Raw genomic sequence first — 13,000 nt, 5'->3', positions numbered from 1 at the left:
AGAAAGGCATCGGGCAGCGCTGGTGTCCCCTGGTGGGTGTGAGAACCCCCACAGGGCTGGCCGGGAGGCAGGCCTTGCTCGCATGCGCAGGGAACAGCCGATCGCCAGCTTTGGGGTCAGGAAGGAATTTTCCCCCGGGACAGATTGGCACTGGTCCCCGGGGGTTTTTCGCCTTCCTCTGTAGCATTGAGCATGGCCCGTTCCCAAGCTCCTGTGGGACATTTCAGGTCAGAGATTGCCTGCTCTTGCAGGACCAAGACACCAGCTGTGCCCTGCGGCTCTCTGTCTCTCTGCCCTCGGGCAAGTTCGTAGCAGGAGCTCAGGGACTTCCATGTATTACATATCCTTGAGGTGTTCTGGCTTGTGCAAAACAATGTGCGTTTGGAAAGGCTCCAGGCTTGATGCTCCATCAGGAAGGAGCTGCCACTTGTCAGCTGTCTCTGCATGCAATAAAAGTGCAGTGCTTGTAACCTCTCCTGGATCTGCTGTTTGTGTCATGTGTGTCCTGGCTGCAGCCTGAGAGTTCTGTCCTGCAGCTGCACTGTCAGGAAAGGCAGGTACCCTCCTATCTAGAGGGCCTGGAGGGTGGTTCTGTTTCCCAATCCTACCCCGGATGGGTGCCCCTGAGCAGCATAAGTCCAAAGCGTGTTCAGTTGCTGTCTCCTGGGCATTGAGTCAAGCCATTGAACTAGAGAGATGTAGCCCTTGGGTGCCTTGTGGTCCACGTGTGTTTATCTCCAGTAGACCAGGTCTGTTCCTTTTCCTGTGGCCCAGAGCTGTGTGTCCCCATCCCTCCCACTCCTCCCCAGCACAGCAGGGCCAGGGCTGGCCCCACAGCAGGTTGAGGCGCACAGGTGCCTGCAATGACTAGGAGCAACACAGCCTACCCAGATCCCTCCAGGCAAGTCCAGAAGCCCCTACCATGCCTGGGAGAGTGTGTTCCCAAGGGCCTTTCCCAACAGGCAGCGATGGGACAGGAGGCTGTTCCCAGGCCCCAACCCCTCTGCAGAGGGTTTCCCCACTTGCAGCCCCAGTGCCTGCCATGCTGCCAGACACCCACTGTCTCCAGCAGCACTGTCTGTCCCAGTACTGGAAGCCAAGCCAAGCCCAGCCACATGAGGTGACCATGGGTTAAGGAGAGGCTGTAGGGAGAACAACACCTCTGTCACCACCACCTTCCCCACTATCCACCCTCCAGGAACATCAGGGTTTGCTATGGTCATACTCTTGCCCAGCCCAAAGTGCCAATGGCAGCAGGGGAAGCTGCCATCTAGGGAGAGCCCTCAAGCCTGGACACCTGCACCCAGTCCCAGGCTGGCACCCCCCATCTTGGATTAGGGGTGCTAGCGCATGGCTCTGCCTACTTCCCTCTGGTATCTGCTCATGAACCTGTTGGCCATGCATTTCTCTACTCCTGTCTGGACCCTGCCGGTGCCTCTACCACCTCCTATGGAGCAACTCTCACAAGTTCAGGGCCACCAGACACGGGAGAACTGTCTTTTATCTGCTTTAACCCACTCTCCTGCCAATTTCACTGTGTCACCCCAGTTCCACTGCAGGATTTGGTGAACATGAGCTCTGCACACAGCTCACCCACTGCTTTCTTGGTCCTCTACCGTGGATCGCCCCTTTCTCCTCCCCTCTAACCTGGGAACCAGTCATCCTACATCTGCTCCCCACCCCCTTCCTGCAGCCCCCGTCCCTCACCTGCAGCCCCCGTCCCCTTTCTGCAGCCCTCGTCCCCTGTCTGCAGCCCCTGTCCCCTGCCGGCAGCCCCGTCTCCTGCCTGCAAGTCCCGTCCCCTGCCTGCAGCCCCCGTCCCTCGCCTGCAGCCCCTGTCCCCTGCCTCCCCTCACCCGGGGAGCTGTGCCGCGGGCCCCCGGTCCAGGCTTCTCCACTCGCGCCCGTGCTGACCCCGTCCCCGTCCCTCGCCGCGGCCCCCCGCGGCACAGCAGGGGTCGCGGCCGGGCCGGGCCAGGGCTGCGGGGCGGCTCCGGTGCCTCGGGGGGGCGGGCAGCTCTGCAGGCCGGGCCGGGCTGCGGGGCGGCTCCAGAGCGTCGTCGGAGGGGCGGGCGGCCCCTCCTGCTCCGGGGGGTCCCCGAGCCGTGCCGAGCCGAGCCGAGCCGTGCCGAGCCGAGCCGAGCCGAGCCGAGCCGAGCCGAGCCCGGCGGCCATGGGCGGCCGCGACTGCCTGTGGGCGCTGTGCAGCTACTCCACGCCGCAGGTGGTGGTGGTGAGGAACCGGCGCCTCGGCACCGCGTACCGTGCGCTGCAGCTCCTCGTCCTGCTTTACTTCGTCGGGTGAGTGCGGGGCCGGGGCCGGGGCCGGGGCCGGGGCTGGGGTCGGGACCTGCCGCCTCCCGGTGCGGGCACCGCCGCTCCCGGCTCCCCCCCGCAGCCCCCCGCAGCCCCCCCGCCAGGGCGGCTTCTCCTGCCTGTCCTGGGTGGGGGGAAGGGGATTTCAGATGAAGCGACAGTGCTCGAAGAGGGGGGCGGAGTGTCTCTGCCCTGCCCTGCTGGTGCTCTCCCCAACCCCTGTGCCATTGCTCCAGTCCCTTCGTACCCTGCTCTCGGGGCCACGCTTCTTGTATGCCCCTGGCTGGGACCCCTTGAGGGGTCTTGCCCCTGAGGCTTGTCCCGTCTTTCCCGGGTGGCCTGGACACCTGTGGGCAGCACGACTGCAGTGTGACAACGCCGGATCCCAGGGATTTCTACGTCTGTGTGAGATGAGCAATGCTTGGCTGGCGAATGAACTGTGTTGCAGAGCCCTGCCTGTGCTTTCTGCCGGCCCGAAGGCCTGCCCTGCCTTGGCAGGGTGGCCGCGAGGTGAGAGCCCCAGGCCAGCAAGGCTAGCTGTCCTGGGACTGCCATCCCGGGGCTTTCTGCTTGGCTGTGCAGAGCAGCTTGGGAGGGGCTGTTTGCAGATGACTGCCCTGGTTCCGCTGTGGCAGTGAGGACCTGACACCGTCCTCATCCCAGCCCCGCCTTTGTGAAGTTGTCGCCTTTCCTGTGCTGTGCAAGGCCCAGGTTAACAGGTGCTGCGGGCAGACAGAGAGAGCAGTGTGCTGGTCCCATGCCCTGGCATGACTGCCTGTCCACCACCTCCAGCCTTTCCCGGGCCACAAACCAGCTGCAGTGGAGCCTGCGCTCTCCAGAAGCTGCTCAGGGCCAGGTAATGGAGGGGTCATGCGCGCAGGCCAGGGGAGATATAGGAGAGCCAGTGGGCACGTGTTGCTGTACAGGGCAAGGTGAGTGCGACAGCTGCCTCTTGACTGTCTGTCTGCCCTGCCTCCCTTCGGTGGCTCTGAGACTGTCTCCTTGCCCACACACCTCCCCATACCTTGACCTCCTGGAAGCACGGTTGGAAGTGAGGCAGAGGGATATCAAAGATCAGGCCCAGCTGGAGCATGGCAGTGCCAGATCCCAGGGACTTCCACGTCTGCCTGAGATGGATGACATGTGGCCGGTGAACAACTACCCCAGCAGAGCCCTGCCCATGCTGCCCGCTGGTCTCAAATAGCCTCAAGTGTCAGCAGACCCCTGTGTCTCCCAACCCCATGTGCTGGTGCCCACAGCTGGTGCTAGGGAGCACTCCGGGTCCTAGAGGGGAGGAGGAGATCACTAATAGCTCCTTTTCCTGTCCTTCCCCCACAGGTATGTGTTCATCATTCAGAAGGGCTACCAGGAGTGTGAGACAAGCCCAGAGAGCTCTGTCATCACCAAAGTCAAGGGCGTGACACAGTCACCAAGCAAGGTGTGGGATGTTGGGGAGTATGTGGCCCCCCCTGAGGTGAGGCTCTGACTCTCCTTTCCCCCTCGTCTTCTCTTGTCTCGCTTGCCTTGGGTGGCCTGATGGAGCAGTATATGGGCAGCAGTCTTTCTCCAAGGGCTTGCAAACTGCCCCTTCACCCAGATGTTCCCAGTGAAGGAAGTTGTCCTATACGGTGCTCCCCGCTGTGGGGTGAATGCTGCCTGCATGGGGACTCCTGCATCCCCTCCTCCAGTCCCACCACTGTCCTTGGCTCCCGGTGAGGCAACCATAGCTGTGTCCCAGCCAGGTTGGGACTGCATGTTAGGCCACGTTTCCGGTGCTGTGGGGCAGGCCCAGGGGAGCTTTGGGGGCTTGGCACACAGCACTGGGCAGGCACCTGTGGCCTTACCCAGCCAGCGCCTCCGTTGTCTGTCTCCCTTCACAGGCAGCCTGGGGCCTCTGTGGTTTAGGACCTTCAGGGCAGAAGAGGGGACTCTCATATCAGGTCAAGGGAAGGTCTGACATTCACCTCATTGCTTGCCAGTGCTATTACTACCAGCCGCAGCTATTTGTAGTAGAGGGCAGATCACCTTTGTATTGTATCTCCCCAAAAGCCTGGGGGAAAAAGATTGAACCTTGCCAGACTCTGGAATTGAGAACTGGGAAGAATAACTGGTCTTTGATGCTGGGCTCAGTCACAGAGGAGAGAGACTCTCTCAGCTTTTCCTCCTCTTTCCAAGCAACCACATGATATCCTTGGGGCAGTTGCATATCTGGCAGCTGCCCCATGCCTGTTGCCTGGCCAGGGTGGAGATGGCCTGGTGCGCTGAGAAGGCTCTTAGTTTTTTCAATGGATGCCATGAGACAGAGGATGGGTTTTCACTGGTCTTGGCAAGGTGGTTTTGAAATTACCGGGTTGGTTTGCGGAAGAGCTTGTGTTGGCCTCGGACACTGCTAGTCCGGACAAGGCTTGCACCTGCCATCTGGCATCACCTGGCCAGGATGTGAGACCTGGTCGATGGCCTCTCTCTGACAGAGAGTCTGGGAACCTTCCACTGTCCCAAAGTCTGTCACAGAGATGCTGAGCCAGATGAATCCCCTCTGGGTGGCAATAGTGAGGCCACATCTGGAATATAGTGTCCAGTGCAGGGACCACGAGAGCTATCAGTAAGCTGGAGCAAGTCCAGCAGAGACCATGAAGATGGTCAGGGTGGGAGAACGCAACCTAGGAGGAAAGACTGAGGGAGCTGGTTTTGTTCTGCCTCGGGAAAGGATGATGAAGGGGGATCTAATGCAGTCATCGAGCACCTAGAGGAGGATATAGAGGAAATGGAGCCAGACTCTTCTTAGAGGTGCTCGGTGAAGGAATGAGAGGCAGCTGGCATGAGCTGCAACTGGGGGAATCATGACTGGTAAAAAGGAAAAAATTCTTCTCCTTGAGTGGTGCAGCCTGGGACAGGGAGCAGAGAGGTGGGGAATCTCTGTCCTTGGAGAGTTTCAAAACATAGCTGGACAAGGTCCTGAGCAGCCTGCTTTATGTGGAGTTAGCCCTGCTTAGAGCAGAGGGGTGGACTAGAGCCCTGCAGACGTCCTGCCCACCTCAGGCTTTCAGCAAGTCTGTGATTAAAAGCAGCGAGAATCTGTGGAAAACTGACTTTGAAGGCAAAATGCTTCTTGCTCTTGCACTGAAGCAGATCGGAGCTTTCAGGAGGCAGATGATTTGGGCACAGTGGTGACACTGGTATGAGGGCACAATGCTGTAGTTTTTTCCTGTCACTGACATTCTTGTCAGTATTTTGCTGTTTCCAAAGGGCTAAGGTTGGCTCGAGCCTGTTGGGTACATGGTACAGCAGGTCTCCCCAGTGTGTTGCCTGCAGTATCAGCTCCAGGTTCAGCAAAGTGTTGCCGGTGGGTGATTTCCACATCAGCGCAAGGTCACAACTTGCATGTCCCTGTGTGAATAGGCATGCATGTGTCGTGCTACGAGCGTAGGTGTGAATCTGTGCGCACTGTCCCAGTGTGTGTGCCCCCTGTGTGCCTGCATGTGCGAATGCATGTGTGCACACCCCCGTGTGAGTGTACACGAGAATGCGTGTGTTCTCATCTCCGTGTGAATACACTTGTGTGTCCCTGTGTGAAAGCACAGCTGTGCCTTCCTACAAACAACATCATCTCTCCTGGTTGCTTCCTAGGGTGGGAGCACCTTCAGCATCCTCACACGGGTGGAGGTCAGCCCTGTCCAGACAATAGAGACCTGCCCTGAGGTGAGGTGGACCCGGGCAGAGGGATGGAGAGGATGGTGGGTTACAGGGACGTGTGGGGATACCGGAGCTGCCAGTGGGGACCCCAGGACAGAGTCCTGCACATGGACATGCTGTTGTTCCCTGTAGCTCTCCTCTGCCTGTACCCCTTCACGGCAGGGATCTCCCTGCCTCCCCTGGCCTGGGCACTGCTTGGGGGCTGCTGAGTCAGGGATTGCAGGAGGGGAGGTGTGTGGAGACTGACCAGGCCACCGCAGGCAGGGTTAACAGCTGGTTACCCCAGCCAGCTTGCAAAGGCTGGGACCTATGCACATGGGGTGCCCCGTCCCCTCTGTAGGCACAATGTGTGACTACCAGGTGCACGTCCTGTTCTGACCATGTCCCCCATGACCCTGCAGAGGCTAACAGTCCGCAGTGCTGCGTGCAACTCCGACCATGACTGCGCCCCTGGGGACATGGACATGTTGGGCCATGGTGAGCTGGGGATGTGCAGGGTCCAGTGGTCTGCCCAGCACTGCACAGTGGGCAGGATCCCATTTGCCAGGAAGTACAACATTGTGTGTCTGTCCTCACAGGGGAGAAGACAGGGCGCTGTGTGCCCAATGCTGGTGGCACCGAGAAGAGCTGTGAGATCCTGGCCTGGTGCCCGGTAGATGAAGGGAGTGTCAGGTACCGGCACCAGGGATGGGACCTGGCAGTGGGGAGGATAGTCCTCTGGCAGGATGGAGCAGACACTGAAATCCTGGCCCATCTTCCGGGTCCTGTTGGACACCAAGGGGTGCTCTGGGTGGGACATCCTTGAGGGTGCTCTTGAGAGGTTTGGCCCCTGCAGCAATAGGACATGGCATAGGGAGGGGGTGCCCTGGCACAGACTGTGCCCACAGGGGCCATGCTGCTCCCCAAGCAGCAGTGCTCAGTTCTCTCCGCAGTGAGTCCCTGGCGAAGATGGCACCACAGTTCACCATCCTCATCAAGAACAACATCCACTTCCCCCGCTTCGGCTTCTCCAAGTAAGCATGGGCCTATGCAGGGGGTCAGTGTGGGGCCCAGGGATGGGGCAGGCAGGCAAGTGGGTGCCAAGAGTGCTGTGCAGGGCAGGGCACTGAGTGGGGAGCAGTGTGGGTGACGCTAAGCAGCCGAGTGCAGACCAGGCCCTGCTGCTGGGACCAGGACAGCCTCGCCGTGCCAGCAGTGCTTTGCAGTCAGGTGTGCAGCAAGGTGGAGACAAGGGGGCCACCCTGGCCCTGTACATGCATGTGTGTGGCCTGAGAGTGTGTGTGGGGTGCAGCCAGATGCCTTTCTGAAAAGTGCAATGATGGGTGGCAGAGCCATTTCCCATGAGAATTATGTACCAGAGGAGTGTGTGTGCACTGACAGCAGAAAGATGTGGTTTAAATACATGGACAGGTCTGAGGGGTGGAGCTGTGCAGGAGCAGTGCCACTTGGCAGCTGGGGGAGATGCTGACTTTTCACAGGGGATCCCTGTTCCCAGGTTGCTCACAGAATGGCTGAGGTTGGAGGCACCTCTGGACATTGCCTAGTCCAACCCTTGCTCAAAGCAGGGTCACCTAGAGCATGTTGCTCAAGGCCATGCCCACTCAGGTTTTTGAAATCTCCAAGGATAGAGACTCTACAACCTCTCTGGGCAACCTGGTCCAGTGTTTGATCACCCTCACTGTAAAAAAGTTTGTTCTTAAGTTCAGACACAATTCCTGTATTTCAGTTTATGCCCATTGCCTCTCATATGGTCACTGGGCACCACTGAGAAGAGTCTGGCTCCATCTTCTTTACTCCCACCCATCAGGTATTTGTACACATTGATAAGATCCCCCTGAGCCTTCTCTTCTCCAGACTAAACAGTCCCAGCTCTCTCAGCCTCTCCTTATATGAGAGATGCTTCTAGTCCCTTAATCATCTTTGTGGTCTTTTGCTGGACTAACTCCAGCAGGTCCATATCTTTCTTGTGCTGGGGAGACCATACCCGCACACAGCACTCCAGGTGTGGCCTCACCAGTGCTGAGTAGAGGGCAGTAATCACCTTCTTCGACCTGCTGGTGACATTTTTCAGTGCTCAGCTGCTGTCTCTGTGAGACTGAGTTCCCAACCCTTACTCCATCCATCTATCCTTCACCCTTGCCTGCCCCTGGCTCCTCTGAGGAAGGTGGTGATGATGAGGATGGTAACTATTGAGAAAGAGGCAGCAGGAATGCTCACACTAGTGGATGGAAATGGGGCATGTGGTCTTGCAAAGGGAGTGGTTGAAGTCTTTGGGAACTTTGAAAATGCCAGCATCTCCCCAAGTGATGATCCCAGTGCTCCTCCTGTTCCTGTTCTCTGCCCTCATGCTGTGCAGGTCATCCCTTAGTTAGTCACGTGCATTTCTGAATGCCTGTACACATCCCCATCTGGTATGTAGTTCTCCTAGGCAATCCCTTCACCATCCATCAGTTGGGTCCATCAGTGATGGGATAGACATCAGTGAGCAGAGCTGGGGTTTAATGTTTGGCTGGGGAGCTTCAAGATGTTAGGGAGAGAATTCAGGAGTAGTGGTGTGCCATGTGTATGCCAATGGTGCATGCCATGATTCTGGGTTTGTCTCCCCAGGGGCAACATTCAGGCTGCTGAGAGCAGTTACTTGAAAAGCTGCACCTTCAATGCCACCTCTGCCCTTTACTGCCCCATCTTCAAGCTGGGCTTCATTGTGGAGCAGGCGGGAGAGGACTTTATGGAGCTGGCTGAGAAGGTGCTGTGTCCTGGGAGGATGATCCTGCCACAGGGTCCAGGGTCTTGCTGGCTGGGCACAGGGCATTTCCTCAGGACCTGCTCTGGTGCTCAGCTCTGTGGGATCATCACTCACATACTAATGCTGTTGAGACTCAGAGGCAGCGGGGGGGCAGGTCCCTGGCCCTGCTGCCCTGCCAGGATGTGGCAGGTGCCAGTTGGGATGGGCTGAGGGCAGGGGCAGCTTAGCCAGCCTCAGCAGCTCGGAGCACAGCAGATTCGCTCCAGCCCTGAGCAGTCCTTTCTGCCCACCTTGCACATGCAGAGCCCTGTGAAGCTCCCAGGCCCAGTGCCCCTATTGCAACGCCCCTGTGCAGAGGCTGGAGAGCAGGAGGCCAGCTGGTGGGGAGGCACAGACTGTGCAGTTGTGTCTGTATCGCTGCCAGGACTGTGCAGGACTGGCAGGTTTGCTCTTGCAGTGGTGGGGATTCATTCACACACTTTGGGAAATAGCCTGACATTGCCAGGACAGGGCAGTGCATACAGAGTTTGGTCTCCAGACCCATCCAGCCCTGCTGCTTCTGCTGCACTTTTGGGAGAAGATAATTCCCACCCAGGGAAGGAACCCAGCGCTGTTCCATCCTCCCTCCAGTTTCTGCACCCCTTGGTCAGCCCCAGCACCCTCCAGACCCTTGAGTTCCCCCACTCTGGATCTGGGGATGCTCCTTGATGCCCAGCCATGCTCCCAACTCAGCTGGAAAGCCCACTGCTGGGGCAGAGCTCCCCTGGGTGAGCAGCCTTGCGGACAGTGCTGGTGGCTTCCCTGGCAGGGGCATGTGCCCTGGTGCGGTGGCACCCCAGGACATTCCTGACTGGTGATGGATGACAGCTGTGCTTGTGGCTGGGTGGCGGGAGTGTGGGTTGGGGGAGGAATGCCATGCTTGCTGGGATGTTATGCCCATGGTCATGCTGTGTGCCCAGTGATGCTGTGCCCATGGGGTTGCTGTGCCCACTGGCGCTGTGCTAGGCCTGCTGGTTTCTGCTGCAGGGTGGGGTGATTGGTGTGATTATCAACTGGAACTGTAACCTGGACCTGCCTGACACCGAATGCAACCCCCATTACTCCTTCCGCCGCCTTGACCCCAAGACCACTTTGGCTTCCCCTGGCTACAACTACAGGTGATGGCTCTGTCCCGGGCAGTGGCACTTGCTGCCCTGCATCCTCCTCCGGCCCTCCCTGGTCCTGCTGTGGCTGGTCCCCACCGCTGTGCCCTTCTGTCTCCCCAGCAGGTTTGCCAAGTATTACAAGTGGAATGGGACCCACACACGAGTGTTGATCAAGGCCTATGGGATCCGTGTCGATGTGATCGTGCAGGGCCAGGTGGGATTTTTGCAGGGTCTGGCTGCAGGGCCTGTGTGCTGGTGGGTTGCGTGTGTGCACAACCTCATTACCGTAGTGCTGGGGCTGCCCTGGAAAAGCAGCTCTTCCCCACTGCTGCCTCGGAGCAGGGATGAGCACAGCCTGGCCTCCTCTGCTCCCTTCTGCTCAGCCTCGCAGGGGAATGGGGGATCCCAGGTGCCCCAAATGGGAGTCTTTGGCAAAGTGTGCAAAGTGTCCTGGAAGGAAATGCGAGACCTCATGGTGTGGGGCACCACCTGGGCAGGGTGCTCACAACAGGGCTGGGGCGGGGGGAGATCTCTGCTCAGCCTCATTCCTTGCACCAAATCCAGGGTGGATGCAGGCCCAGGCAGGAGGTGACCTGGGCTGGGTGGTGATTGCTGACCCTGTCCCTCTCTGCCAGGCAGGGAAGTTTAGCCTGATCCCCACTGTCATCAACCTGGCCACGGCCTTGACCTCGGTGGGAATGGTGAGTATTGGTGTCGGGGCTCGGTCCAGCTGCGCGTGCCCAGCACTGACGCCCCTCTCCCACCTTGCAGGGCTCCTTCCTCTGTGACTGGATCCTGCTGAGCTGCATGAACAAGGACCAGGTGTACAGCAGCAGGAAATTTGAGCAGGTACCACCCTGGACCTTGGCTTCAGGCTTGGCCCTGGAGGCTTGGCCCTCTGAGGTAGCATGGTGGCCACGCTCCCAGCAAGGCAGGACAGAACACCTGGGCACGGCGGCCGTCTGCCCTGCCCCAGCCCTGCCTGAAAGCCGGCAGGGTGGGCAGCAGGGTGCCTGGGGCTGCCGGGGCATCTGGCCCCTCCAGCCATCTCTCACCTCCTCAGCAGGCTGAAGGTGCCTCGGAGGCTGCTCCATGAGGTGCAGCACCCTGGGGCTCTCCAGCCTCCGGATAGTCTGTCCTGCAGGGACCAACCGCCTGTCCACCCCCCAGGTGCAGCCACAGCTGGAAGGAGCCACCGTGCCAGGCTGTGACAACATTTCCTCCATCCAGGACCAGCCGGGTCCTGCCTTGCTCTGAGCTACCTGCTTTTCCCGCATGGAGCTGCCCATGGCTGGCTGGAATGTGCCTGACAGCTCGCCAGCTGCTGCTGCCGGCCACCAGGAGCCATGTCCCCTTCTCTTTCCTCAGCCAGGCGTCAAGCAGCTCCAGGCAGGTCACTGCCTGCTGCTGTGAGAGCCCGTGGGGCCGTTAAAGCCTCGGCCAGGGGCAGGTCTGCGGTGCCCAGGCCATCTGTCTTGGGGGCTTTCAGGAGCCTTTGCTCTGGAGCAGGAGGCAATGCCCGACTGCTTTCTCTGCTCCAGCACCCCGGGAGCGGAGCCGGCGCCACGCACAAGTGGGGCTCTGGGCATTGCCGTTACCTGGCCGGCACAGGGCGCTGGCAGCCCCATCCTGGAGCAGCTCCTGGCTGTGGACACCCAGGCCATGGGGGCAGTGGTGGGGGCACCCCGGGCAGGCTGGCCCCCTGCACCCCGAGCATCCTCTGCACCCCGTAAAGCTGCTGGTGCCCTGCTTGGAGTGGTGGTGCGGCACTGGAGCAAGTCCTGCACTGGCAAAGCAGCCGGTGCCCAATAAACTGCAACTGCTCAGCATTGCTGCCTGGGGCCTGGTTGCTGCAGCGGGTGCGGGTGCAGGGGGGGAAGAAGACACGGGGGGACACGGGAGCGCAATGGCTAGGGGCGTGGGAGATGGATGTGTGTGTCGATCTCCCTCGCCTGCAACTGCACCCACCCTGTGGGCAGCAGTGCCAGGGCAGGGCCACTCTTGCCCTGGTGGCAGGGAGCACGAGAACAAGTGCCTGTTTGCTCTGCCACCACCAGCGCTGGCCAGCTGGGGCTCAGCCCTGCTCTGCAGAGTGGCAGTGGGGGGGCCGAGAGGCCCCCCTCAGCCAGCCTTGCGCAGGGACCTCTGCCAGCACCAACCCTGCCCTGAGGCTGCTTGGGAAACTGCAGCTCTCTGAGCCTGAGCCCAAAAGCAATTCACAGCGGGCATCTGGCAGTAACTCACCGAGGCATTTCTGAGCATAATCTGATATTTTTTTCTGGCTCTCACGTTAGAGCAGCTCAGCTCAGCACATCCACCCCCCAGCCCTTCCCCTGCCCCAGCTCAGCTCAGCCAGAGGCTGGGTGGGGGTGGGGGGGTCCTGAGCTCAGGCCCTGCAGGCTCTCCCAGAGGCTGTAGGCTTGGGGTGCAGATGGAAGACATACCAGGGATACAGGCAGGAGCCTCCTGGTGCACCAAGATCTCTTGCTCCCTTTGCTGGGCAGGGTAGTGTCTTTCCCCTTTGATTTGGAGTGCCATTGCTCGCATGAATAGAGCAGTACCCTTGCAGGGGGAGTCTACCTTGTCCTCATCCCAAGAGCAGGACCTGGCTTCTCCATGGCCAAGGAGCAACACCTAGGAGGCAAGCCTAGGGGAAGGGCTTGGTGGATGCAGCCAGCCTGTCACAGCAGAGCAGCAGGATGAAGGCAAGTGACTGCTCCCACCTCCAGTAGCTCCTCGCCCTGAGGATAGCGGGAGCAAGGATGCAGGGCTGAGGAGCTGCCTGGCACAGGCTGCAGCCACTGGAGACTCAGTTCCCAGAAAGCACAGTCCTGGACCAGACATTAACTCAATTGCACAGTGCAGTGATTGCATTAGGGTCAGGTTTCTCTGCCCCTTCAGGCCAGCTCATTTCCTCCAGGTCCAGCCCCCTCAAACCTCCCTTTCAGCAGTACTGGAAGACAGGGCCAATTGCCCAATATACCTGTATGTATTAGTACTGGGTTATTATAAAAATGAAAAACCAAAGCCCAGAAAAATATTTTCAATAAAGGTTGGGGGGGGGGGATTGAATAAAAAAGGAAGTGCCAAAGGTAGCTGA

At 59.4% G+C, this 13,000-nt stretch overlaps 1 protein-coding gene across 3 annotated transcripts; it reads left to right on the top strand.

The window, feature by feature from the left end:
- The first annotated feature begins 2,136 nt into the window (after positions 1–2,136).
- P2RX2 (purinergic receptor P2X 2) lies at positions 2,137–11,676 on the top strand. Of its 3 annotated transcripts, none has more exons than XM_067306902.1 (13): positions 2,137–2,301; positions 3,655–3,790; positions 5,944–6,015; positions 6,411–6,486; positions 6,588–6,681; positions 6,942–7,022; positions 7,736–7,816; positions 8,617–8,755; positions 9,782–9,912; positions 10,024–10,114; positions 10,536–10,601; positions 10,672–10,749; positions 11,071–11,676. In XM_067306902.1, exons 1-13 carry the CDS (start codon positions 2,174–2,176, stop codon positions 11,155–11,157), a joined length of 1,260 nt encoding a protein of 419 aa, XP_067163003.1. In that variant the 5' UTR covers positions 2,137–2,173; the 3' UTR covers positions 11,158–11,676. The 3 variants fall into 3 exon arrangements, with proteins under 3 accessions (XP_067163003.1, XP_067163002.1, XP_067163004.1); XM_067306901.1 differs by having other exon boundaries at positions 10,021–10,114; XM_067306903.1 differs by lacking the exon at positions 7,736–7,816.
- The last annotated feature ends 1,324 nt before the right edge of the window (positions 11,677–13,000 follow it).

The sequence above is a fragment of the Apteryx mantelli genome, chromosome 17 (assembly GCF_036417845.1).
Source record: "Apteryx mantelli isolate bAptMan1 chromosome 17, bAptMan1.hap1, whole genome shotgun sequence".
Classification (NCBI taxonomy): Eukaryota; Metazoa; Chordata; class Aves; order Apterygiformes; family Apterygidae; genus Apteryx; species Apteryx mantelli.
The sequence above is the reverse complement of the archived record's forward strand: the minus strand, read 5'-3'. Positions and strand labels throughout refer to the sequence as shown.

Excerpts from the sequence above, each read along its gene's own strand:
- P2RX2 (XM_067306901.1), top strand. The coding sequence starts at position 2,174 with ATGGGCGGCCGCGACTGCCTGTGGGCGCTGTGCAGCTACTCCACGCCG. Across the intron at positions 6,682-6,941 it reads GTAGATGAAGGGAGTGTCAG|TGAGTCCCTGGCGAAGATGG; the intron begins GTACCGGCACCA and ends TTCTCTCCGCAG. Across the intron at positions 10,602-10,671 it reads CCTTGACCTCGGTGGGAATG|GGCTCCTTCCTCTGTGACTG; the intron begins GTGAGTATTGGT and ends CCCACCTTGCAG.